At 45.8% G+C, this 27,349-nt stretch overlaps 2 protein-coding genes across 7 annotated transcripts in view; one reads left to right on the top strand and one right to left on the bottom strand.

Annotated features, from left to right (window-relative positions):
• Positions 1–9,051, top strand: part of CD151 (CD151 molecule (Raph blood group)) — a 31,996-nt gene extending 22,945 nt beyond the window's left edge. For 3 of the 5 annotated variants that reach the window (XM_030274024.4, XM_030274026.4, XM_072929814.1), the window contains 5 exons: positions 1,494–1,568; positions 4,083–4,187; positions 5,047–5,202; positions 6,062–6,148; positions 6,908–9,051. In XM_030274024.4, coding sequence (XP_030129884.1) covers positions 1,494–1,568; positions 4,083–4,187; positions 5,047–5,202; positions 6,062–6,148; positions 6,908–6,967 — 483 coding nt within the window. In that variant the 3' untranslated portion in view covers positions 6,968–9,051. Of the gene's footprint in view, positions 1–1,493; positions 1,569–2,776; positions 2,798–4,082; positions 4,188–5,046; positions 5,203–6,061; positions 6,149–6,907 lie in introns of all 5 variants that reach the window. The other 2 variants (XM_030274020.4, XM_030274022.4) reach the window with 1 other exon arrangement.
• A 14,733-nt stretch (positions 9,052–23,784) lies between these two features.
• POLR2L (RNA polymerase II, I and III subunit L) lies at positions 23,785–27,317 on the bottom strand. 2 transcript variants are annotated; one of them, XM_030273110.4, is made up of 3 exons: positions 27,159–27,317; positions 26,877–26,984; positions 23,785–24,228 (listed from the first exon to the last, which is right to left on the bottom strand). In XM_030273110.4, exons 2-3 carry the CDS (start codon positions 26,969–26,971, stop codon positions 24,120–24,122), a joined length of 204 nt encoding a protein of 67 aa, XP_030128970.1. In that variant the 5' UTR covers positions 26,972–26,984; positions 27,159–27,317; the 3' UTR covers positions 23,785–24,119.
• Between the last annotated feature and the right edge of the window lie 32 nt (positions 27,318–27,349).

Raw genomic sequence — 27,349 nt, 5'->3', positions numbered from 1 at the left:
AGGCCGAGATTGTGCGCTCAGATTAAAGCCCGGTCTGCAGATAAAACCCAGCTGTCCTTCCTTTGCAGCTGCTGAAGCCCAGCAGGGGGTGGAGGAGGAAGCCCGAGTGTTTGTGTCATTTTACTCCTGCAGAAGGGGCTGGGAAATACCTAGTGAAAATAGTGCACAGTGGGGGTGTAAACCTTGTGCAACAGAAGGCATCCTTGCTGTGTCCAGATCTTCACTGTCCTTTTTTGTGCAGGTTCCATGTCCAGTTACATTTGTAGGGAGCCATTTGCTTCATCTCTTGGTAACAGACCTTTCTTAAGGTTGAGGGTAAAACAGAAAATGGGAGATTTTTTTTTTTTTTTTTGTTCTCTACTGGGGAAGCCAGTTCTTACAGGAACTTAGCTTGAGGTTCTTGTTATGGCTGGAACTGGGGTTTCTTCAGCTTTATCTACAGGAAGATTCATTTAATAGCAGTCACAGAACAGCCTGGATCTGTAAAGAAACTGTTCATTGCTGACCATGAGCAAGGCAGGGGCTGTTTGTCAGGAGAGGGGTTCTCCCTGAAAAGCTGTCTTGGACCCTAAGCTGGAAGTGGATGCATCACCCTGGCTCTTCAGGACTGCTTAGTCCTTTTAATCTACTGCACATATTCCTCATGGGTTTGGCTTTCTAATTTGTTTGTGAATAGAACAGGGCTCCCAAACAGTTTTTTGTACTGCCCATTTGATTCTCCTTGTGGTAAGCAAGACTCACCCTTTTCACTTCATTGCCACTAAGCCCTTTTAGGAAATAGTCATGTTCTCCTATTAGTCTTCTAAGAGTTCTTCTCACTTTGGTTTTGAGATGCAGAGCTTTTCCATCTAGAGTCCATTTCAGGAGCACATACAGTCCCAGTGCTGAGTGTGCATCAGTGCTGAAGTCCATCCACTTCTACAGTGCCCTGTGGCTGAGCCCTGCAGAAGTCACTGGGAGCACAAATGATGTTTTATACTTAGCTGCTGTGCTGTATATTTGGTGAAATGGGCCCTCTGTTGCTTTATTGAGTTATCTTTATAACTTATATTGCTCCTTAGTAACTTGGTGAAATGCCCTAAACAATGTCAAAAGAAGCAAAAGTTTAAATTTTTTTTGTGCTGTCAGAATCAGATGCTTTCTATGGTACTGAGTGTAGTCATTAGGTTATCTATCTAGGTTTCTTTTGTACAGTGATCTTATCTTGGTTGCTTGCACTTTTCCATTCTCTGTATCCCCCTGGCTCTGTGAGTTAAATTTACACTTGCTGCTGCTTGTCTTCAGTTATTCTGTGGTTTGGTAGTTTTTTATTAATCTGCGGGATTGCTCCTTTCCTACCCTATTGAAGTCTTAATCCCAGCCCCTGCTTTTGAGCACTGCTGCAGAAAAGCATCAGTGAGGACAGAGTCAGGCATTTTACCAGGTAAAGGAAAACTGCCTCCTGGCATCTCCTTATGTTCTGTTCTAATGTCTTTTTTCCCATTATTTTACAGTACTTCATATTGTTGCTATGCATCTTTCTCCTGGAGATCATTGCAGGAATCCTGGCCTATATCTACTACCAGCAGGTGAGTGGATATTAGTCCTTGGAGGCTCAAACAAGTGAGAGAGAACAGCTCGTTATCATCCCATTTCTCCAGCCAAAATTTGACCTGGATGCCTGGGACATAGGTCTGTTTGTGGTTCACCTACTCACTCCCCTTCATATATGAAAGACCTTGGATTATTTACTGGTTTTGACAAAGTGGTGGTCATTACTCCAAGGGGCTACTCAGCCCTGCTGCTGAGCTCCTTCCTGTGGTGCACTTTGTGCCCTGTTTTTCTGCAGACCCTTGTAGAAGATAGTTTTTGAGGCTGTGTAGATCTAGGAACGCTCCTGACAGCCTTCAAGGCATAGTGCAAACAGCTTGAAATCACGTTAGTGCCACTTTAGCGTGTTCAGGACACAGAATAGTTCCTGCTGCATCCAGCAAAGGTAATGAATGGACCAGCTGAGAGATCCTTTCAGGTCAAGAACTTTTTGAGAGCTTTACTTGAGCAGCACAGCTGAGGGGCTGGAGGCCCTGGACAGGCTCCCTACAGCTGCAGGTCTGGCTTGGCACTTCTTGCAGTTGCCGAGAGCAGAGCTTAATTCATCACTTTGCTTTCAAAGGGAGTTTAACCAGCAAGGCACAAACAGCCTGCAAAGTTGCTCTCATGTCTGGAAATTGATTTGAAGTGGCAAATTAGGATTGTTATCAAATGGCTGTCTGAAAAGCAGCTGAACCATCCCATCTTGTTGACTTCACTGCCAGGACTCCTTGCCATTCCATTTTCTCTTGGACCTTCTGTGCTTTGCCTTGGATGGGCACTGGTGGTTTGCAAGGAGCCAAAGAAGTGTACTGGCTCCTGCCAGGAGGGATCTGGGGTATGAATGTGCATATTTAACAGGAAAAGATCAATCCTGGCAGGCATGGCAGGAAGCCAGGATCTGTCCATCCATCTGTGCAAAGGCATGAGGTTCATATGTGACAGTGGATGAAGGAGAGCTGATCCCTGGGTTGAAATAAGGGACAGCATATTCAGAACTGTACCCTTGAGTGCTTTAGATCACTTGAGTGCATCTCTGATCAACAGCTGCACATCCCTTTGCCCTCTGGCTGATAAATCTCGCTTCTCTCTTGGTTGCAGGCTGCTTGTTCTGTTTGCCACTGTTTTTATTTCAGCCCTTGCTTTGGTGTCTAAGGCTTGCATGTGTGTGTCTAAACTGGTTCTTTATCTCTGTTCCATGCTGCAGTTCTTCCCCATGGGCCCGCAGGTAACTGCTTTTCTCCCAAGTAATAATTCTGCTAATGGACTCTCCTCTTTATTTGCCTCTGCCTTCCTTGCTGAACCTTTTCCTTTATTTCTATTATGCTAAGTCCCATAGAGCTTCCCAGCCCAAGATCTCAAAGCATTTTTCAAATATGAATGAATGATGCCTCATATCATCGCTGTGAGGTAGGTGCTGTCCCCATCTGACACCTGGGATTGGAGAAAGCAGTGTTTCAAAGGGAGAATAAACTCCAGAATGTATTTTGCACAGTTTAGTATAACCAGATGTTTGACCTCTCATTTACTACTTACTATGTAGAATAAAATGTATATAAAGATCTTGCTCAGTGGTTTATTCCATTGACCCCATCTAAAATGCATGTTGGCATTATTTATATTGATATAGGAACCTTGGAATTTCAAAGTTGTTGGACTAAAGCAGTGTTGCTGCATGAACCAGTATGGAAAAAAAAAAGAGATAACAAAAAAAAAAAAAAACAGGATAACAAAAAAAAAAAAAAAAAAAAAAAAAAGAATGTGGGTCTTTGGCACTTCTTGGCTGTCAGCAAAGGATGAAAAGAATTCATCTAGATTAAAAGAGTCTCCATAGAAATAAGTGTTTGAATCCAATCACTTGAACATGCCAGTGGTATATGATGATGCTTTCAGAAATTCTGCTCTTGCAAAATCAGACTTTGTCGCTCTATTATCAAGAAAGGCCTTGCAGTGATTTCTGCAATCACACATTTAATTCTCTCCTGTGGCATCTTTTTTCAAGATGATACAAGAGCTCTTTGGTCTATGTGGCTTTAGTCCATTATGCCAAGAACTCTTGATTTCTTCCTGCTCATGGACAGAGTGATTTGTATTTTTTACAAAAATATAATTTTTAGCATTTTTTTACAGGCATTAGAGGGAGAAGACTGCACATGGTCTCACAGGCATATTCATGTTTAAGCAGGCACACTTTTGTATTCCCTTTCATTGCAGACATGTCTTGGCAATCTTGCACATTCAAGGTGAGAAGCAATGTGGGGATGTAACACAGGCTGAAATTTGATCCTAAAGCACCTCCCTGCATTTGTTAAAGCAGAGGTCTGATCTGTAATCATTTGGAAATAAGCCTGTCCAGTCCAGCCTTGGAGGACAATCTTGAAGGAAGCTGTAGCTTCCACTATGTTCTCCATCCTCCTCTTGGAGCAAAAACAATGGAATGTATGCAGGGCTTTGGGTTGTTCTGAGGAATGAGTTTGCCTTGTGATTTTATCCCATTTGTCTCTTCCACTCAGTTGAGCCTGGAGCTGAAACAAAATCTGAAGAACACCATGACCCAGAAGTATCGGAAGGAGGGAGAAGAGAGTGTTACGAGTGCAGTGGACAAACTGCAGCAGGAGGTGAGTGTCTCTGGAGGCAAAGAGAATTAATGCAACTTCAGGGCTTAAAACCAAGCACACAAAAGGCATCTCTTGACGTCCAACCTGCAGGTATTACTTCTGTAAGCTGGGTGTATGTTCTGATTCAAGACAAAATTGGGTGAAATGCAAGGCCTGAGCCATGCCATACAACTGGCAGAATTGTATGGTGTGATCACTGAGTTGCATGACCAGTCACACTGGGGAAATGATATCTGAACTGCTCCCAGTGAACTGGAGCTGCCAAGTCACTCTGACAGCTGCTTCTGCTTTCCCAGTTCAAAGCTTTGGAGAAATTGCTGACATTTTTCATTAAGCTTTTCAGTACCCTAGAGAGCAAGATGTAATGAAAGAAGAACTCTCCTGGCACTGTTGTTCTCTGTGCCTGGCTCAGGGGTGGTTCAGGTTAGGGCTGACACAGTTCTGACAGGTTTTCCCCACAGAAAAGGCCCTTGGGCATAGGCATTTTCAAAGCACAGGGACTGCTCTTTGCATAGTGCCATAGAAGGTACATTTGTGATGGTAACTGGTAATTAAACTTATCCTGTTGCATCATTAACACACAGTTATGAGCTGAGGCAGCTGCAGGTGCACTCTGGTTACAGTTTGTCCCAGCAGTAAACAAAAGTCACAGCTGCTGAAGGATGGATAAACTTGATATTTAAATGGCCATTTGAGGAACTCTTAACACAAAAGTCACTAATAATTATAGAAAAAACAAACCCATGAGATAGCTGGAGTGTCAGCAAAGGAGGGTGAAGCCCAGGGCTTGGTGTGGGAGGCTGGAGGAGAAAAAGGTTGCAGTGCTTGCAGGATCAGCCTTTGCTCTCTGTGTGTGCAGTTCAAGTGCTGTGGGAGCAACAACTACACGGACTGGGCCGACAGTCTGTGGATCAAATCTCCAGAGGCCAGTGGGAGGAAAGTCCCAGACAGCTGCTGTAAGACAATCACTAACCTGTGTGGCAGAAGAGACCATCCTTCCAACATCTACAAGGAGGTAAAGAGCAGAAGGGCTTCAGAGCCACCTTTCACCAAGTGTGTGGGCAGGGAGTGATGGTGTTGGGTTATTACTGCAAACTGTCAGTAGGCTTCAAAGTCAGTAACATTCCTTGGAATGTAGAATTCACTTCTTTAGATGAGTGTTCAGCTCTGTAGATTATTGTTTGATATGTAGATATAGAGGAAAATAGTTATGTTTGTTACCGCTGGGTACATTAATTATGGGGGGAAGCAGGAGAGGTTGTTAGTTCTGACAAGAGATTTGGATGGAAATCCTGCATTTGACACAGCTTCCTGTGGTTGGAATTACTCCATGAGTTGCAAATGGAGATATTTCCTTGATTGACAGTTGCAAGGCAGAGTCAGAGCCTGGCTTTCCAGGTTCATTCCAAAACTCAATAACCAAACTGTAACAAATAGCAGTGGGAAGAATTTACTCTTAAAAGGCTTCAGTTATGTTAAGGTTGTTGGTTCTGGATGCACTTAGCAGCATTTCCTTGGCCTTTTGGCCTCACAGGAATAAACATCTCCTCCAGGCAGAGGCTCGGTAGTTAGTGAGTGAATCTTTCTCCACGTACCTGAGAGAAGAATGACACTCTGTGTGTGATGTGGTCAGTTCTTCTGCGTTTCTCCTGCACTGCCAGCAGACACCTTGGGTTTGTTCAGAGGTTCCTGAGCAATACCAGGCATGATGCAGTTCACATCATCTGCTTAGCTTTTCCAGAGGTAAGGGGGAGGAGATTGCTCACAGACACCACTTTTTAAAGTGCTGCTTTCAAGGGTCACAAACATTGGATTAAAATAAGCAAGATGTTAAAATTAAGCTGATTTTCCATGTCCCTCCTTTCACCCTGCAGAGTGGTTGCATTACCAAGCTGGAAAACTTCATTCAAGAGCATCTGAAAATTATCGGGGCAGTGGGCATCAGCATTGCTTGTGTGCAGGTAAAAAGGGCTGAGGGGAGTTTTGGGGTGCTGGGCAGAAGTTGAAGGAACTCCTGAGCTGAGGGATTGAAAAAAGATGTTTTATTGCTCTTCCCTGCCTGGCGCGAAGTTGCCAGGTACTTCGGGGACCCGAGGATTCACCAGGTTCAAAGCAAAAGTCTTTGTGCCAGTCTGTTGAATTCCCTTGCAGATGACCTATCCAGCAGGGCCGCAGGGCCAGGGAAGGAGCTGTTCTGCCATGGCTCGGCAGCCCGAGGAAGCCCTCCTGTGGCTGTGTCCCATAACTGCCTGCCCTGCATCAGGGACTTTCCCACCCGGGATCCTAAGGATTATCTCTCGAGTTATCCAGAATTTTTCCTTCAGCTGTGTCATATTGAAGAGCAGCCCTGTGGGTCTGCAATGATTTATGAGAGGGTGTTTAACCAAGGTGTAGAATGTGAATGTCGTGCACTCTTATTTTAAGAGGGAATGGCACAAGATATTCTTTTTCCATGATGCAGATGTGTCTGGGAGTTCCTCATCTTCCCTTTGTTCTGGCAAGCAGCCAAATTACACCCCAGGAAGCTACTGGTGGTTAATTACAAGGATTAGCACAGATTGTTTTTTTCCTGCTGCCTATTGCAAGCTGGAGTGTGTTATCCCCAGGCAGGAGCTGCCTGACACTCCAGTGTGGGTCTGAACTGTTAATTTGCAAGTTGCTGATTCCACTGCATCCATTGTATGGTTTTAATGTATTTCTTTCTTCCCTTTACACTATAGATCTTTGGGATGATTTTCACCTGCTGCTTGTACAAGAGTTTAAAGTCAGAACCATATTAATAGCTGTGAGAGCTCTTATGCTCCCCCTCTGCCACTTCCCTTAGCACCTGCCAAACCTGACCACTTTCTTCCACCACCACCACCACCACCAAAGTGTCTGTAAACTGAGGACTTGGCTCTGCAATTGAATGCCTTTAGAACCATGCACTGCCTTACCTGCCCCTCTGGGGAAAGCCACTCTCCTTGTTGTGTACAAGGCAGCTGGGAGTTCAGCAGATCCTCTTCGGTGTCAAAAACCAAAAAAGCTGTGGATCTTCTGTTAGAAGCTTTAACACAACAGTCCCTTGATATAACTACAAAGCAAGATTTATCCAAGGCCATTTCCCCTGAGGCTTCTCCTGGGCCAGTACAAAGCTATCAGGATGCTGTAGAAGAATCATGGTTTGCTCTTCTGAGAAGTGGCTCAGCAGTACCGGGCACTGGCTGTGAGCACAGATGATGGTTCTGCACTGAGCTGGAGCCAGAGCTGAGCTTCTCATACATGGAAGATTTCTCTCTCTCCCTCCTGCCAAGTGTGCACCAATGTCCTAACACAGCTGTTCTCTACCAGAGAGGATGCCTGCCTGGTTACTGGGAGCAGGAGCTACTTGCCCTGCTGACAGGGAGCACAACTTGGTGCAGCTGAAATCTAGGTGTGACACTCATGTTGCCAAGATGTTGTGGATGCCTTAGAATTTCTCAGCAATTCTTCCTTCTCTTCCTTGAAGCCTCCTTCAACACAGTGCCATTAGGAGCTACAAGAGGCCTTTTGCTTCCCAGCAGTTCTGGAACAAAGATGATGGACTGCCTTTTTTGGGTCTAGTCTGTTTTACTGACTGGTTTCCAGCCTGAGTGAGGACTCATTTCCACCTCCCTATCCCCTGATGAGGTTTGGTGAAGAACTGGTCTTTTTGTGAGGCTGCCATATCTTGCTACTGTTTGGCCTGCTCAGTTAGTGGAAATGCCTTTTTCATCTGTTACATGTTGAGAGGTTCCCTTGGTTTGATTTTTCTAACTAAAACCTCCAGGTTTACCTCCCTCAGCAGGAAATGGATATACACTGATGTTTTTCAGCCTCCAAATAGCTTGTTAATCAGCTGAGGGTTTTCTGGCTTTGTGTGAAGCTCACTTTACTGGTTACTGCCAAGAAAGTCAGGAGAGTCAGTTTCAACTAGTTGCCCCAGTGTGCTTGGTAAATTGGTAGTGCTGGGTTAGCTGTTTGCTGCTGAGGAATAGGTTTTAATTAAATATTTTCTCTGTGCTGGGGTCCTGGACACATACAGGACACAGACATTGCCATGGACTTGGTGCCAGCAGGATCATAGCCTGAATTCACAGGATCTTGTGTTCCTCTTGTCTTGTTCCCTCCTTCCTGGTATGCCTGTTACACTCTGAAGCAGCAGAAAGGGGAGTTTCTGAGCAGTGAAGACAAGCTCAGACCCTTCATAAATAAATTTCTTTCTCTCTTCTGGCCTTTTAGCAGTGCTGGCTGAGCCCCTGGCAGCAGATAGCCAAGATAGGCAGAATCATCCAGACCACCAAAGGGTCTTGCAGCATCATGGGGGTTTTGGTTCACACAGCAGAAATCGTGGACTGGCGCTAAAGGGGTGACACGTTAAAATTCAGAGCACGTCAATCTGAAACTCCTCCATTATCAGTCCTATGAAATAATCCTCAACTAACGCAGAAAGAGAGGTGGAGGAACTGAGGTGTATCCTTGGTTCCACAACAGTAAGGAAGAGAGGAAAGAAATCTAAATTATTCTGTAATGATCTAAAGGAGAAATCTCTAAATTATTTCTTGTTTTATAGTAGAGTTCCTTAACAAGTATTGACTACTAACTAAGAGGAAAATATTGAGCATGTTGCTTGAAGCAATATTTCTGATTTCTTAAATATATCTTCATAGCTGCCTTTGCCCATTCCCTTCAAACACATTGTACAGGGTTGGGAGAGGCCAGGAAGAATGAGACATAAACAGTAAGTTGGCTTGTGTCCACTGAGTTGTTTTATACTTTTTCTCTGTGTAACAATATTAATCGCTTTTGTTTTTTTTTAACCCAGTTTAAGTTGCTGGCCAATAGAAAAATAAAGCTTAAGACTCTCTACTGTCTGTGTGTGGCACAACTGAAGGGCTTTCATGAGCCAGGTGAGTTCTCTGGCTTGCTCAGATCATGCTGCTGAGGAGCCAGCTCCTTGAGAAGATGAATGGAAGGACCAGGCAGGGAAGGAAGCTGGGGGGACTCTGCTTCACATTCCTGCCCCTGCCAGCCTGGTTATGGTGTGGTGTGGGGTGCTGCAGGCTGCTCCCCACCCCTGAGAGCTCAGAGCACAGAACCTCAGGGGTTGCTCGAGGTCACAGGAGTTACTTGAGGTCCTTTGAGCTTACTTGAGGTCACTGGGGTCCCTGTTGAGTGTTACTTGAGGTCATTCAGTGCCTGTTAGGGGTTAGTTGAGGTCATTTGAGGTTACTTGAGGTCATTGAGTCCCTGAGAGAGGTTCTTGAGGACACAGGGGTTACTTGAGGTCATTTGAGTTCCTGGTAGGGTTTACTTTAGGGCATTTGAGGTTCTTATAATTGATGAAGGGGTCAAACGAAAACATGGGGCTTAATTATTATGGGCTCGGGCCTAATGAGAAGGTGCAGCTTGGTGTAATGGATCAAAAGCTGCCAGTGCAGTCCAGGGGAGTCCAAGGCCTCAGGATCACCCAGTGGCCTGCAGTGTCACCCATCATTTGCTCTCTGTCCTCTCAGGGTAGTGACAGGGGTGGTTATTAGCTTTATTGTTATTTATTATTAATTAGTAGTATTCATTAATTTTATTAGTGTTTATTATAATCTCCTGTAAGCATTAGCATTTATAGTATTGGTATTAGCTATTAATACAATTATCAAAAATTCTGCTATTGGGATCTGTTAAATTCTATTTACAATCTTATGTTTTAGGACCCAGTAGTATCATCACCTATTGCAACCTAAAACGATGATTATTTATTAGAATGAATAGCAGATTTATTAGTATTGATAATTATTAGTGTATTATTAGTTGCCACAGGGGTATAAACGTGTCTTGTTGGAACCTCCATGATTTTGACCTGACCGGGGCAGGTCGAAAAGCGGGAGTAGACCGATGCCGTGTTCCATCGTCACCCTTCGGGCTGTAGGGATGGGAATGCCCCGGGAATGTAGGGGTGGGAATGCTCCACACCGGTGGTGTCCCCGCCCGCAGTGCGGGGCGCGGCCGCGCGGTGGCGACGGGGACACGGCGGTGTCCCAGCCCCGGGAATCCGGGACGGGAGAAGGGAAGGGAAGGGAAGGGAAGGGAAGGGAAGGGAAGGGAAGGGAAGGGAAGGGAAGGGAAGGGAAGGGAAGGGAAGGGAAGGGAAGGGAAGGGAAGGGAAGGGAAGGGAAGGGAAGGGAAGGGAAGGGAAGGGAAGGGAAGGGAAGGGAAGGGAAGGGAAGGGAAGGGAAGGGAAGGGAAGGGAAGGGAAGGGAAGGGAAGGGAAGGGAAGGGAAGGGGAGGGGAGGGGAGGGGAGGGGAGGGGAGGGGAGGGGAGGGGAGGGCCTTCCAGCCCAGCAAAGGGCCCGGCTCTCACTGCAGCGCCGCACCGCTCACGCAGGACAGGCTGACAGCTTGACCTGGCCTGCGCTGGTCTCTGAGCGGAGATTCTGCCAAAAACACCCGCAAGCGTGTTTGCCTGTGCAGGGGAGGCAGAGCCGGCTGGCTTGGGGGTGAGCAGTGCCCCGCTGTGGGACTGCTGTGCATTCCTGGGATGCATTGGGTAAGACAGAAATGTGACTGTGTACATTTATGAGATCTCCTCCTAAGCCCCATTTCCAGGAGAAGTGAGTTGAAGTTGGAGCACAAAACGAGAACGAAGGGCTGTCCTGGTCCCCTCTGTGTCCTTAGGAGTGCAATGTGGCCACAGCACCCCTTCCCAGAGGGAAATTAGCACCCTTTCTGCAATACTGTCCTGGGGTGGTGTCTGGCACGTCTGGAGCACAGTGTTTCCAAGCATGAAGCTATTCCTTTAGGGCAATTTCTCTTTCTCTTTGAAAAGGCTTCTGCAGTGTTTGTGCTCAAGGTGCAGCTGCCATCTTACAGCATCCCCACAGTCTCAGGTCTCTTGAGTGCTCCCCCCTCTCTGGAGACAGGGGCACAGGCTTGTCTCGCTTTGGACCTGGAGATTTCAGCCGTGCTAATTGCCCTTTGCTGCAGTTAGCTCAGCCCAGGGTCTGTGCTCCTGGGTTGGCCAGGTGATCAGCACAATTTGCTCAGGAATAAAGGGGAAAACAGCTTTAGTGGTAAGCAGTTTCTGCAAGGGTCCAGCTTTGGGCAGTCACTCTGTTCCTGCTGTTTCAAATAAGATGAGTATTTTATGCTCCCCTGCAAGGCTGCTTTTAACCCTCAACCAGTTCACAGACATGCCCTTTCCTTTCCTACTATTTAACTGTGGGAATTTTCCCCCTAGGAAGTCCTTGCTGCCCCTTTCTTTTGCCATTTATGAAGCCTCCCTTCAGTGCTGATTGTAGTGTCCTTGTTTTCCTGATGGGCTGGGACTGAGCACGGCTGCAGCGGTGGAGAGAAAGTCCCGGCTCAGGCAGTGATACTCTCCTCCCTGGTGAGATAGGACAAATACAGCCTGCTTGGGAAATGGCAGAGGGGAATGCTCTCTCATTTCCCAGCTGGCTACGGAGGCAAAAGGGAGCAGATTCATGTGGTGCCTTCAAAGATGATAAATTTCTTGTGGGGTGGGAGCCTAATGCTCTCAAACGAGCTGTAATCACATGAGCAGCAAGGATGCTGATGCCCTCCCAAATGCATTCAGTGACTCATTCCAAGTGCACCGTTCCGGGGTTCTCAAGTCCTCTTAATGCTCTGCAAAGGAGGCTGCTCCTCCTGCGTGCCAGCATTAACAAAAGGGAAGCTGCATGGGCTGAGGCCATCAGGATCAGCAGCTTTCCCTCTTCTGATTACGGCTCCTCTCTGCAAAAATCAGCTGCTGAGCGTAAGGCATTTCCAGGCTTCATTTTTCTGTGTAGTGAACTATGTTGCTGACAAGAGCAACAGGAGTTGCTACCCACACAGAGTGTAGGGACAGCCCTGTGCCCTGGCAGGGCCTGATCCTGCCACCGCCTGCTCTCTCCCAGCATTGGGATGGCAACAGCCAACCCTACCTCACTGCAGTCCCAGATGTGACTTTGATGGCTGTCACATGTGTCCCTGGCAGCCATGAGGGGACTGTGAGGGTCACACTGAGCCCCTTGCACCCCTGGGGTCAGAGACAACCAAAGCAGGCACTGACAGTGGGGTGCAGAGGTGTGGGGTAATGCTTTTTGGTTTTGGCTTTGTGTGTGTGTATGTACATCTGTAGATCTGCCACACTGGAGGATTTCCGCTGCTCACAGAAACCCTTACAGGTGAGATTTGTATTTCTTTGCTCAGAAAGGCTGGAACCCCTTTATCCCAGAAGTCTGACACCAGAAAAATGTGCTTGATCCTTCCAGACTCATGGTTCCCCTCTCTCGCCTCCCCAGTTCCTAAGAGAGCTTCCTGTTTAATAACCTTTTCACCCTCCCAAGCAGTCTTCAATGGCTACTTGCTTTCCCATGTTGTTTACATAATTTGATTCTTTGCTGCCCATTTTGGGATGCAAAATTAAGCAATAATAACCTGAAATGTGGGCACCAGGCTCAGGTTTTGGACTTCAGCTGCTATCTTCACTCCTGGAGGATGTCAGCTCAGTTCCCTCCAGACTGAAATAACAGCTAATCTCACTACAAAATGACATCTGAAGGCATGTTCCTTCACACCCAGCTCTTGTGGTTCTTCTCTTGCACATTATTCCTCTGTTACATCCTGAGCATCATCAGGACCTATTTTATATTCACCTAAATTAAATCTTGTCCCATTTAAATGTGCCCAGCTGTCTAAGATATCCCAGGCTAATTCACATTTTGTCCTTGTGTTTTCCATCCATCTTCCATCATTGTTCCACAAACATGATCAACATTATAATTTATTTCCTTTTCCTCCTTCCTCCCTCTCCCACCGCCCTTTTCCAGGTTTTTAATAGCAGCCAGTTAAAGGCTGATGTGCTCTTTCCTCTGCTGAATGCCTCGTGCTCTGCGGAGGGGCTCATGAATGATTCAGTTGTTTAGGCTCTAGCTGGCAGTTGTGGCAGGATTACTCAAAAAAAACATTTGAGGTTTGTCTACAGTTCCAGATTGAAAAATCCTGAACCCCAAAACAGGGAGCAGAGCCCTAAATAATGAAACAGCGAAGAAGGTTGCATATGTATTAAATACATTTTTCGCATGTATTTTACAGTTCACCTACCACAGGTAATGTCACGGTATCAGGCTATTAAAATCATAGTTTCAACAAATGTGGGCTCTTGGCCCCCTTTACACCAAAAAGCAACTCTGCCTTCAGGGAGTGAACTGAATTTAGACAGACGTGGGCAAGAAGAGGCAGCATTTCACAAGGAGAGCAGTGCGTTGGTGGGGATGTGGTTACAGTTCTGACTGGAATACAGGAGTTGTGTCCCCCATCTGCCTGGATGCTTGAGGACACCTCTTGTAGCAGGGTTTTTGGCAGAGCTTGTGACCCCTTTGGTGAGATGTGCAGCTACTCAGATTTTGCTGGAGCTGGTGCTGGATGGGAATGGCAGGGCAGACAGCAGTGCAGTAAAAGTCCATCCTGCTCCTCCTGAGTGAGAGCTGAGCCCCTTCTCACCTTCGAGCCCCCCACCAGGGTCTGCTCAGTACGATGGACAAATTAATTCCTAGCAGTTTTTCCTTTTCCTTGTTCTCTTAGATTGAAAACTTCCTTTTAGTGCCTGTTCAAGCTGTGCCAAGCTCCACAGAGCCCCAGTTGCAACTGCACCTCTTCAGCTCTGCCTATAATGTAAGTAACAATAAAAATACAGCTCCAGAGGAGTTATGACCCCACAAAACTGCTGAACTCGGTGGCACTCCTCTTCTAAAACCATTCTGGTTTAGAATCACTCATTTTTTTCTGGTTTCACATAGCCTGGAGCTTGGAGTAAACTTGATTTTGTTCTTGCAGGCAGAGGTTTCTGGAATGTGGATGCAAATACCTTCTGCTCTCCATGCACTGCACTTTTTTCACTGCTTTAGGATTCAGAGTCTTTCTCAGAAACAGGGTCCAAGGATCCTGCTTGTGTCCCTGGGGAGGGCAGGTGCTGCCAGCCTGTGTGTTAACTGGCAGCAGGAACTAGATTGGAGCAGAGAGGGAGTTTAGGGTTTGGGGAGAGGGAGCCAGTTCAGGGGAACAAGTTTTTAATACCACCTTTCCCCTGGAACGGGTCTTGAAGGAGGTGGCAAGCCACAGCCCCCTCAGGTGCTCCCACCTGCCCCACACACAGACCCTGCAGGTAGGGGCAGCCTGACTGACATCACCTTTTGGGCAGGGGTCAGGAGCTGTAATTAAAACAATTATGATTTGAATAAGGCATAATTGAGCTAATAGCTTTTTTTTCCCCTCAGTCTACATTCTGGATAACCTGAAAACCAACTTGTGATTTTGTTTTTGGGGCTTGTAGGAGGCAAATGTTCACCCCTTGTTTCCTCTGGCTGATTAATCCTGTCTCCAGTCCTGCTAGATGTGGCAGGAGATGCCCCTGGTTCCTCTTAATGAAGTCAGTTGGTGCCTGAGAGTTATTTGAAGGCTTGAAGCTGCTCCCCAGCATCTCTTTGCAGGGCTGGCTCTTCCCTTCTGCTCCTCTAGTCCAGGAGAGGGGCTCTGACACCAACCATGTGGTGGCAGATGGGGAACCACCATCCTTCCCAGCCACTGGAGTCCTGCCCCTGGGCCAGCCTGCAGGACAAGCTCTGTGCTGACAGAGGCTGGGAAGGCTGGTGGGCTTAGTCTGGGGCTCCTGTTTGCAGCACTGACAAAACTGAGGCTGGAGTATCACCTGCAAGCGAAGTCAACCTTAGACCTGGATCTGAGTTCTTTGTGGTGGCCCAGATCTTGGTGGGAATGCTTCTTCCCACTGGGAAGCTGGCAGTAGCCGCCTCTTCCTCAAGCCTTCTTGCACCAGTTGCAGTGGCAGCTTGGTGATGCCCCTCTGGGAGGGGCATCTGCCAAAGGCTGGGGATGAGCAGCAGAGCCAGGACCAGGCCCCTGGATCTGGCCCAGCACCCTGTTCCCGAGCTGTCCCTGATGGTCGCTGAGGAGCACCGCAGCCACGCTCTCCTGCCCTCACAGGCGGCTCGCAACAGCATCTCAGCTCTTTCTAGACATCCAGCCCCAGTCATCTGCTGGGATTAAACCCAGCCTGTATTACATCTGCCTAAAAGTTTCCTGGGGACCTGGGGCTCAGCTGCTCCCTGGAGTACCATCTCATGGTGTCTCTGTAACTCAGGTACCAACACGACTTTAATACAACTTTTTAGAGTATGCATTTGTATCTTGTAAGCCCTTGAGTACAGCAGAGTCCCTTTTATATTGAAATTCAGGATTCTCAATAACATTTTATTATGAGGATTGCTATTTTTGGAATTGCTGTTACTCTGTTATGAGCAAGGCACCTAACATCCTTCAATATGAAATCATTAAGGGCACAGCAGAGTTCATTACAGGGGCATTTCTCTGGATTAAGAACAAATCAATACCACACACTAATATCACAGCCTGCTACCTGACTTTGGTTGCAAATAGCACATCCAGAGGCAGATGCTCTTCTTTTGGCCTCTTGTGCTCTTCTTCCAATAACTTATTTACTGTTTTCCCCCAAGCTGTTGTGATGGATTTATGAGCAGACAAAATCCAAAGGTTGTTTTTCCTTGAGCTACCTGAATATTGTAGCTTTTAAAATAAAGAAGAAAGAAATAACCAGCTTAAGTTTGTGATATTGCAGTAACCTCATATGTAATATGATTTCCCTGCTTCTGGAACTTGGCTGAAGGAGCTGGGGTTGTTTTGCCTGGAGAAAAGGAGCCTCAGGGATGATCTTAACACTCTCCACAACTGCCTGGAAGGAGGTGGTAGCCAGGTGGGGGTTGGTCTCTTCTCCCAGGCAACCAGCAACAGGACAAGAGGACACAGTCTAAAGCTGTGCCAGAGGAGATTCAGGTTGAACATAGGGAGGAATTTCTTCATAGAAAGTGATTAGACACGGGATTGGGCTGCCCAGGAAGGTGGTGGTGTCACTGTCCCTGGAGGTGCTTAAGGAAAGACTGGATGTTGCACTCAGTGCCATGATCTTGTTGACATGGGGTGTTCAGTCACAGGCTGGACTTCCTCCTCAGATATCTTCCAACCTAATTGATTCTGTGAACCCCCCTGGATGTATAGAAAGGAGTGAAGGCCTGAAGTTCTCTCTGGTTATGTTCAGTTGATCACATTTAGAGTTTAGAATAAGTTTCGGATGGCTCAAGTTAGAAATGTGCCTGCAGGAGGTGGGATGGGAGGGAAAACGGATGATAATTTATAAGAAGTCCCCGATAGAAGGAAGAGCTCTGCTGTCCAGGTAGTGCCCTGGCGAATTTCCTTCTTTGTGGAGATGTGCCCTGGTTGAGATGTGGAAGCAGTAGGAGTTTGTTGGCCTCCTGGGCATGCTGCCCTGTCTGGGGGCAAGTGGTGAGTCTGGGTCAGTTTGGCCCCAGCCACTATGAAAGACCTTCAGTCAGGTAGTGCATGACCACCTCGATCCTAGGTGAAGGCTCCAGCTTTGTTCTGGACAACACAGATCCCAGTCCTGGACCTGTCCCAAAGCAAGTTTGCCCATTGGTGATTTGAGATGAAGGCAGGATAAAATGGGTTTAACTGTGGGGATGCCAGGCTGGCAGGAGTCACCAGCTGCCATGGCTGTTGCTCAAACACCAGGAACCATATTCCAAGATGTCTCTGGCTCTAGCTGAAATGGGAATTTCTCTGTGGGGCTGCTCCCAGCTCCTGCAGCACCACATCCATTTGGTTCAGTAGCAGCTCAGGTCGCTGACATGAAAGCTGCCATGGACAATGGCATCTGTTTCTCTTTATTTATTAGAAGCAATTTTTCATCAGTGGAATTTAATTATTAGTATTTTGCTTTTAAAAATATTGCTTAAGGGAGGAAAGCAGCCATTTGTTTAGGGTGCATTTAATGCTGAATGGATCCAAAGGGGCTTTTCTTTAAGCTGTTTTGACAATAATATTAAAAAAAAAATCAAATTGGTGAAGTGGGGAGCTGTAGGCCATCTCTGTAATGATCTGAAGCACTCAAGCCCTTATTAACTTAATGCTTTCATTTACTAGCTCATTCCTGGAGGAAGACCTCCTAGTCAAACTGCTATTGCTTTTTTTAAAAAACGAAAGTTAGTAATTGCTTCAGCTGCACATCTCATTACAAGGAAAGGCCTACAGCCTAGAGCAGCACTCATCTGATTTTTGTTTTTAAATTTTCCAGGGGAATTTCAGCAAAACCTCTTGTTATACCTCCAGCCCAAGCATTAGCTATTGCATTGCTGCCTATACATTTCCAAACTCAACTACAAAAGTTCTGAATTCCCACTCTCTCTGGAAATGGGAGGCTCGAAGGTTTGGCTGTACCTGTTACGGTATTGGGGAGGAGCTGGGCAGAGCCCATCAGCTGAGGAGCAGGGGCTGCTCAGTGCTGGGAGGAGCACTTCCCATTTAATCAGGGCAGCCTTTAGCCCCACGTAGGTGCCACTGCTCTGATTACCCTTTACCCCCTTGTTCCATAAAGTGGATGTTTCTCCTCCCTCCTATCACTGCCTGAGGAGGAGCACACTATCACACACACTGCTGGAAGGAACACTTCATTAAAAAGGAAAAAAAAGAAGAGGGGGAGGCACTTTAAGGCAGCTTTCAGTAAATAGCTGAGGATAATTGGGCTTTAGCTGTGTTCTTATAACCTTCTGGAATGCTGGGAACAGTGATGCTGCTGATGTCTAAATTGCTGCAAAAGCTCAGGGCAGCAGCTTTCCATCAGCAGTTCCCACACTGGGCTCTGCTTAGTGTCAAAAAGTGATTAAAAAAAATGTAATTAAAAATACTCCATTAGGATTTGAGGATCTATGATAGGGGTTGCTGATAAGGATGCAAGAAGACACCAGGGGTTGGGTGAGATTAGGCTACTCCTTGTTGCTCATTTCTGATGGTTTTTGAAGAGTGGGATGTGCCATCCCAGAGGTTCTGAAAGGAAAACTGAGGCATTGCACTGGTTGCTCAAGGCTCACATTAATTAGCCTGTATGTTCTTGTCAAGGCCTGTCCCTGAACACACACCATGTGCTGGAGCCTTTTTCTGTCTTTGAAAGACACGAGAAACGATGTTACGTGGAGATGGGCAAAGGGAGTCTTTGCTGCTGCTGTGGACCAGCCTGGAGAATGCAAATAGAGAGTGGAATAGGATGGACCCAAAGTACTTCAGGAAAGATTCCCATTGAGCTTCATGCACTTGGAACGGGTCTATGGAGAGATGCTGGCAAGGAAAGTGACATTTAGGTAATCTTAGAAGAAATTCAAAGCTTGTAGATACAGCTGTAGTGAACCACTAGAAAATATGGAAAGGAGCAGCTCATGAAAGGTCAGTATCTAAAAGTGGGTGCTGAGCACAGCTGTCCTACTCCTGGCACTGATTTATTTAAAGTTTTTTTAGAAGTATTTTATTTCTTGGAGTTCTCTGAGTAGACTTGCTTTTAAAAGAAAGAGATCTGATTTCCAAAGAGAGAGTGTTCAGTATTTATTCTTCCTAGCTCTAAATCCAGCCTGTGGGATGGGCAGTGTGTTAATTCAAAATCATTGGTGCCCACAGAAAGGCTTGACCACAGCCTTTTCCACTTGCTTTGTTAACTGCCAGGGTTCTTGAGCTTCCTAAAGTCTGTGGGCTTTTAGCATTTTGTCAGGTGTTCCATGCCTTTCTTTGATCTTTAGTTGTTCATCTTCTAAAGAGCAGGAAATAATGAACCCATTTTATTAAAACACTTGCATCGTATTTGGGAGGGATAAAGAAGAGCTTTCCTGCTTGGATTTTCTGGCTTGGCTGTTACAAGACTCAGTGTTAAACACAGGAGCAGGTGTATCCTGAGAGTAATTGTGGAGAAACCTGTGTGGTGCTTGGGATCTCAGTGGATTCACCCCTGCTACCTGTGCCCTACAGCCAAAGACAAGGTGTTGCTCACCACAAAGGATGCCTGACAGACTCTGGAAGATGTGTCTTCATGGAGAAGGAGAAATTAGATTAGGGGTGCAAACCCTAACATTTTCTGCATGACTTGGCTCCACATTCTCTATATATTTTTGGAAGGGAGTGGGAAGGAGAGAGCAATAAGGGTATATACAAGATTTACTCCCATGTGAATATTGTGCTGCTTCCAAACACCAACCTGAAGAAAAGCCTTTCAGCTGCCCCTGCGTGGCAGGAGTCACTGCAGCCAAAGTACTTTACCTTTTTTCTTCTTCTATGGCCTTATGGGCTTGAGGTGCACATGGTTGAAGTCTGCAGCAAGATCTGAAAGTTCTTTGAGTGCCTAATGCTTGGGCACCTCAAACAGCTTTTCTTAGCAGAACTTAACTAAATGAATTAATCCTGGACACCTGAGTGGTGTAGAGCACCACAGGTTACCAGGTCATTTTAAGTCACACAAGTTAATGAAAGGACTCCCACAGACTTCAGTGGGCACACATCGAATCATCCAGCATGGCAGAACCAAAGGCTTGGCCACATGCTCCATGTCCTGGGTTTTCAGACATCTTTATTGTGCTGTCCCCACTGAGCAATTAAAAATGCTTTCTCACTGGCTGGAGGAACTGCATAAAAATTGGGGCTGAAAGGAAAGCCACAATGTAAATCATGGTGCAAATGCACTGAAGGGGAAAGCAATTCTATGTTTATGTTCTGGGCAGTCAGAGCCAGGTGGAAGCAGCATTATTATGGAGATGTCTCAACTGAGAAGTTCCAGCAATAAGAAAATCTTGTTGGCTAATTGAGCTCAAGTGGATGTACATGGGTCTGCTCTGAGAGGGGTCAAAGTAGAGATGCTATTTTCTTTCTAGGATCCATACTGAAGTTACAAACTATTTGGAATTACACTGATTCTAGAGGAAAATAGGCTATTTGGTTCTGATTTTGTTTGCCTTTTTCTTTTTCTTTCTTTTTTTTTTTTTTTTTTTTGTCAGGGCAAGGATTTATTTTTCTTGTAGGGCCATTTGTAGGGAAAGAGGTAGGTCCTGTTCTGGATTCACACAGATTATTATCAGTGAAATGTAGCTTTGTAGCAACAGGGCTAGTTAGACATCTTAATGGAAATACACTGCTATGGGGTTTGGGTAATGGTGTTAATCAGGATTTTGAGAGTTTTCATATTTCTTCATATAGACAAGAAACATATACAAGAAGTCAGACTTTAGTATCTAGTTCCAGACTGCATTTAGGGAAAAGTCATGGGAAAAACAAAAGCCCAGCATACATCTCTCAGTAAATCTCCCTGGGGCGAGACCCTCACAAGAGGTGGTTTTTTTCAGAGCAAAATTCCTTTTGAGATATAAAACCTGAAGCTCGTTACAGATTGGCACAAGAGCATTTCACTTCCTTCCTGCAGGTGGACTCAGAATTATGATCAAGAGAATTTTTTTGTTTAAAATTGCCATTTCAAGAAATGCAAAGCTTTCCAAGCACACACAGCTTGGTGCTGATGCTCCAGGTTGAAACAGGATGCTGAGCTCCACAAGCAGTTCCTCTGTACTTCCATGACCTCAGCTCCCACCGTGTGTCGCAGGCACTGCTTCGTTATTTCAGGATGATTGTGATGTGTGAAGGGAAGCTGTGGCTTGGGTGACAGAGGGTCTTCTGTCAGACCAAAGGGATATTCCAGACCAAATTATATCAGTATGTAAAATGAGGGTGAAAAAACGGGGAAACATTTGGAGTGATACCGTTTGTCTTCCCAAGAAACTGTTACACCTGATGGGGCCCTGCTCTCCTGGAGATGTCCAAACACCTGCCTGCCCATAGGAAGCAGTGAATTAATTCCTTGTTTAATTTGCTTGTGTGAGCAGCTTTTGCTTTCCCTATTTAACTGCCTTTGTCTCCACCCATGGATTTCCAGCTTTTACCCTTCTGATTCTCTACCTAGAGAGAATTGTTCCTGCTGGTGGAAAATGAGGGAGTGGCTGTGTGGGGCTTGGTTGCTGTCTGGGGTTAAACCACGACCTGGGTTAGTGGGAGCCCTGCAACAGCTTTTCAAGACAGACTTGAAAAATTTCCAAAATATTTTACAAGGTGAATAAGTAACTGCAGAGGAGTGGTGGGATTTTTGTATTTTTCAAAAACCTTCCAACTGACAGAATTCTTCATGTAATTAAGGACTGCATATTCACTACCATTTATCTTCTTTTTTTTCCCCACTGCTGCCTATATGTTGATTTTGTTAAGGGCTTCTTTTTCTGGTTGAGGGAAAACTGAGGCTTTTTAATGTCTTTTGTGTATACACATCTTTTACATTGTCTTGAAAAACTGTAGCTGTTGTGAGCATATTTAATGGCTCTTCCCAAAGACATCTGGCAGGTTAGAAAGCAGATCCAATACTCTTATGTTATTAACTGCTGCAGAAGGTAGCACAGGGGAAGTGACAGCAAAAAGGGAATTACTTTCCTAGTTACCAATGAGCAGGGGTGAAAGATGGGATTTATAGAAATCCATTGAAAATTTCAGACTCTTTCTACAACAGGATTTAAGCTCTGCTGCTAACCCTCCCAAGGAACAAAACTCTCGAGATAACTTTTCACATGATCATGATTAACTGTAGTCTTTGCCACATTACAGAAATGGCTTTTTTTTTGTTAATGCTGCATTTGCAAACTCCTGGGAAAAAGCTGTGATGCACACAGGGTGTCAAGGGCTGCATGAGCTAATATGAGTACCTGCTGTGACTTAGTCTTACTGCTCAGGTGTTTTTGCGGCTCCATGGGTAGCATCTGTCTGAGGGAGTGATTCCAGACTGCCATTGGTCTGGAACCACTGCACCCTGGTTTTGAGAATAGTAATGAGAACAACCTAGGTGGGTTTTTCTTATTCCTTCTCATTTTTTTGAATGAGGCCTGCTGTGTTTTCGCAGATTGCATTGTCATAATTAAGTGTTTAGGAGCCTTAACTTTTAACATCAGACAACTTGGCACCCGCTTTGAAAAGAAACATGTTATTCTAAAGCAGAAAATGAGATTAGAAATTTGCTTTTGCAGATAGAAACCAAGTCCTGTCAGCTCATCTAATCCAGTTCCTTGGCAGTGATGCAGGCCAGCTTTCTGCACGGCATTCCTGCACGACTGCCTCTGCCAGACGTTCCCGTCTGGGCTGCTGCGCTCCCAGTGCGGCTCGCGGAGCGAGCGCGGGGCCTGCGATGGATCTGTGAACAGGCTGGCACGCTGGGCTGTGTCACACCCCGCTCTGACAGGGAAAAGCATCCTACACGAGTTCACTTGGGAAAGATCATCCTCTAGTTCAGTGTCCCTTTTACAAAATAGCCTGAGAGAGAAGTGAAGGGCTTTTTTTGGTTTGTTTTTATAAAGTGTGTTCAGCTTGCTAATACAGCAGGCATGCAGAACATAAGCTACCCAACCAACTATGAAACAAATGCTAGAATTAATTGCTTAGATCTCTTTGCATTAGGGTAAAGCACAGGTTTTAAGATGTCTTCAGTGAAGAATTGCTGAATATGAGAAACATCTACTACTGTCTTGTAGTAAATTGAAAAGCAAGTTCAAGTGTAAAGATTGGTTGGGTCATAGCCAAAGGCAAGCAGCAGTCCTGCCTCTTGTTTTGTGAGACAATCTGTTTTTAAGCTTTGTGGGTACAAGTTTGACCCAGCACATTAAATAAGCACATTTAATAATGACTATTTCTGTAAACCCAGGGTTTGTTTAAACCAGATTCTTTGTACTACAGAAAAGAATCCAGAGATACTTCTTACCCTGCAGCTGATACATGAGTGCCAAAAGTTTAATTGCACCTAAGAGCAACAGACTGCATCCTAAGGAATTATCACCCTTTTCCAGCCCATTCTCTACTGGGCTGTTGTAATGATGAACTGATTGCTGCATTTGAATGGATTCCCAAACCAGCACAGGTGTAGGAATGGCCCCCCTCCACTTTCAGGTAAGATGGGTGTAACTGCCTGTGGACACACCATGCACTTCGTGCATGGCAGAAAACAGAGTGAATATATGATCCAATTTACAAGCTGATTGTGCTACAGAAAGGTGAGACCCTGGGGCATGGTCGGTGCCTGTCTGGATGTAGGTGACCTTCCCCAGCCCTGCAGTTGCCCTCTCTCCATTACAGCCCCTCTCTGTCGGGCCGGGCAGCACCGCAGCACACGCGCAGCGCAACGTGAAGTCACTGACACGATGAGCGGCGGAAAGCGGAAAGCGTTTGTACCAGCCACAGAGGGGTGCAGGTGCTTGGCAGCAGCAGCACTTTGATCCTGTTCACACCAGCACGCCTCAATTCTCACATCTAGCACTCTCCGTGGAGACACTCAGACATGTTTTGCTTAAATGAAGGCACTGCACCATCTGAATCACTGTTTTTGTGATACAGCAGCCCCAGTGTTTGGTAAGGATTGGGGTAGAGAACACAGGTTGACTTTAACTGCGGTGGGAAGTGTTCTCTGTGGGCTCCAGCAGCTTTCTGGAGCAACGCCTCACAAACTTACCCACTTCCATGTCACTGCAACCACAGTTCAGTCCTGTGTTTCTAACCCAGCCTGACTAGTATAGGACACTGAGCAAGGTACTCAGGAGTACCTCTAACCTTAAGGTAAGCAGCAAGATCCAAGCATACACTTTATCCAGAAACTGTAGAAAGGTTACAAGGGAAAAACCTCCTTTATTTCAACATTTTAATGAAATATAATAGTTTTTCTACATGGACAAACATTTGGTTTTACTAGCAGAAGCATCTAGAAGCTCACAACTCCAAGCATCCAAACTTTTAATCTCTAGATCTTGTTTAAGTGGACTTCATCATTCCTTTGTTTCCTTGAAAGAGGTTAGTGGCTTGGGGCAGTGTTTTATCCAGAAGATAAGCATCTCTTGATGGTTGCACTACAGTTGGCTTTCATCCTTTACTGCCTGAAGTCCAGTTTCAAGTTTAAATTAGAGATATGTTCCACATGGCTTGCAGCACAGTGCTTTTTCCATCTCATTTCTCCAGGGGTGCATAATTCAAAAGCTTCTCAATCAGATCCACATGGGCGAGGAGCATTCTGCGGCAGCAGTATCTCTTCAAGCCAAGGGCATCCAGGGCATCTCTATTAACGAACAACAATTAAAAAACGTAACAGATGAAGTGAGTCAGAACCACTTGTAAGCGTTTCCTAAGCAACACACTGATTACTTTGAGCTCAGTCATAGAGGAAAATTTGTTTGCAGTTTAAAGACAGACAGAAATTCAGCATGTGCCGTTAATGCCCTTTTCCACTTAAGTGTTGTTGGGTGTGTTTGCCCATTCTCCAGCCGGCCAGAGCACAGGATCTGCTGCTGAGAAGGGTCCCCAGCTGCCACCGCTTTCAGAGGGCACTGTTTTAACATGTTTCTGTAAACTGAGGATGATTCTTGTCTATTTCACAAGATAAATTTAAGATCTGAGCCACGCTAAAAAGGTGATATATACAGAAACTAAAATAACTCGGAATGCAACCTCCCCCACACAGGGATGCTAATTCTGAGGACGGCTACAATCCTTCCCATCTCCCATGGGAGAAGGCACTCAGTTATACAACCTGCCCCCCACATACATACAAATAAGTAGGTGCAGACTGGTCAGAAATCAGTGTTTTACAGTCTCTCCACTGAATTCCTTTGGAGTGACTGCTCCAGATTCTTATGTTTGGGTAGAGGATGTTGAGTCATCCTAGCCTGAACCCACTGCGGGTGTTTTCCATGGCTGTGGCTATCAGACCTCTTAAAGGTCACGATACTACCATGATCTTTAGCTGCAACCTATGAACCATAAATCCAGTCTGATACTCCTTCAGAATGTGACATTTGTGAGACATGACTGATCTCAGGTTTATATGATGATACTGATATAATGCAGTGCAATAAAGCATTTGCTTCAAACAAACTTCATTTCCTGGAACTTGTAATTCTCCTGTAGGAATAGGCCAATGGATGCTTTTCTAAAATACAAATGACTGAAAGGAAGCCTCTGCCTAAGCTGGACCATGGTAAAACGTTGTTTGGCTTCAAGCAGTACAGGCTAACTGCAGGAGCCAACTTCCAGCAGCTTCTCTGATGTCACTCAGTCCTTGCAACTGTTGATAGTGCAGCAGGGCTGCTCACTCTAGGACAGCATCTGCAAAACTTGTTTTAGAGGAGTATAAGAGCATTGTGGGGCATTTTAAAGAATGTTTATAAATAACATCACATGATGCCTCAGTTTTCCAAAACACTTGAGAACAAAAGCATCTGATGTCTGTTGATAGGTAAATTTTAAAAGCTCTCTGGAGAGTTCTGAACTCTCATATGCAGTTATCAGAGATGTAAAATACTAACATTAATCACAATTTCCAAAGGCATAAGACAACTTTAGTTGCATTTGCCTTTTCCTCCAGGTTTCAAGGACTTGTGGAAAAAGAGCACTTTTAAGGGACAAACAGAAAGGCGTGGATGTCTTTTTCAACTACCGATTCTTTAGACAAGTTTTCCCATTTTGTCCATCCATTTCTTAAGCCACCATTACCAGTGATTCCAGTACTGCACTGTAAGATTTTAGCTGTTTGATCTCTGTAAACTCTACTTCTTACAACACCATAATTGCATTAGTTTGAACAAGCATCCCAGAATCAAGCCAGTGACCACAACAATTGTTTTCAAGTGAGCATTTGTCAATGACAACACAGAACTCCTATACAAAAGCAGAGGAATAATAAAGATAGGGGAAATATTAAAATGTAATGCCTAGAATATATGCCAGAAGCTCTATCAAAAAAGTCCTGGTAAACTGTAGTAGGAGTGAAAAATACTTAACAACCCATGGTATTGTAATGCTTTTAACTCCATATATGAAATAAACTTAGCTGTAAAAACTATTGGGATCCCCAACCACTTGAATGCAAACCAAATTATTTGCTTTCTACTTAACATCTACTTTCTCCTTCAACATCACGTAAATTTCTCTTTCACTCCTCTGAGCTGAAAACATCCATGGGTATTTTTTTCTGCTTCATACTTGATGAAAATGTAAGTATTTACCAAGTTTTCTTCTCAAAGCTCCTGAGGAAGTGTCAGGATAGTTAAAACTCTCCTTGAACTATTAGCAGAAACTCTGGCTCTGCAAAGGATGCACAGACTTCTTACCACAGATTTGTTAGGACTATCAGTAGGGTATCTAAAGCGGTTAAATCTTCTCTCTCCAGCAAATCAGTACTTAAAAATTAGGTTAGCAACCATGGGTTAAAATGCTTAAAAAACCCAAAAAAACCCAACAACTAAAACCGCTAAACATTTCTTACACTTGTAATTTTTTTCCCATCTCTCCCTTTAAAAAACTGATCACGTTGGTGTCAAAGTTGCGTATATCAAAGGGGAAGGGAAGAAACAGGCAAATGTGCACAGAGTTACATATTTGGGAACATTTTGGATACATGGGCCACGACTTAGCAACTTCCACACTGCTGCTCTGAAAGATACAGTGGGGAAATAAGCACTTGGTTGCCTACTGCAATTTCTAACCTTTGGTTATACGATTTCAGAATGTACCTGTAGTTTTTAGCCTCCCTACGTCTCTTTTATGACGCCGCGACCCTGCACTTGTGCCTCTGGCCCTGCCTTGGCAGGGAGGTTGCACGAGATGATCTGCAGAGCTGCCTTCCAGCCCCAGCAGGTCTGGCTGGGATCTTATGCACTGTGTACCTCACACAGGCTGTGAATCCAGCAACACAGAAACAAAACTCACCCTTCCGTGTACTCCGCCTGCAGGAGGCCAAGGTAGGCTTCCCACTTGTTCCCCACTATCTTGCCGCACGTGAAGCACCGGACCGGGATGATCATTTCTGCGCCGTGGCTGCAACGACACCAACACCGCGTCAAACCCGACGAACCCCCACACCGCGCTCCGCCACCGCGCTCAGGCTGCGGAGCCCGGTCCCGAGGGATCCCTGGAAGCGAGCGGCCGACCCCGACCCCGACCCCGACCCCGATCGCGATCCCGATCCCGATCCCGGCCCCGGTCTCGCACCGCGCGCCTCCTCCGCTGCCGATGGCCGCCGGCCGCCACCACCGCGCCCGGCCGGGGGAAACCGCGCCACCGCCGGCCGGCCCGACACGGCGAGCGGGCGGGTTGAGCAGCTCTAATCCCCCCTTGTGCACTTGATGGTAGCGGCCCGCCGTACGGCGTCCCCGGCGGCCCAAGAGAGGGAGCGCGCGCGC

The sequence above is a fragment of the Taeniopygia guttata genome, chromosome 5 (assembly GCF_048771995.1).
Source record: "Taeniopygia guttata chromosome 5, bTaeGut7.mat, whole genome shotgun sequence".
Classification (NCBI taxonomy): Eukaryota; Metazoa; Chordata; class Aves; order Passeriformes; family Estrildidae; genus Taeniopygia; species Taeniopygia guttata.
Note: the sequence above shows the minus strand (reverse complement) of the source record. Positions and strands in the feature narration are given on the sequence as shown.

Bases quoted from the DNA above. Each gene is read 5' to 3' on its own strand.
- POLR2L (XM_030273110.4), bottom strand. From the start codon at position 26,971: ATGATCATCCCGGTCCGGTGCTTCACGTGCGGCAAGATAGTGGGGAAC. The intron at 24,229-26,876 runs GTGAGTTTTGTT...GTTCGTTAATAG, and splicing joins CAGGCGGAGTACACGGAAGG to AGATGCCCTGGATGCCCTTG.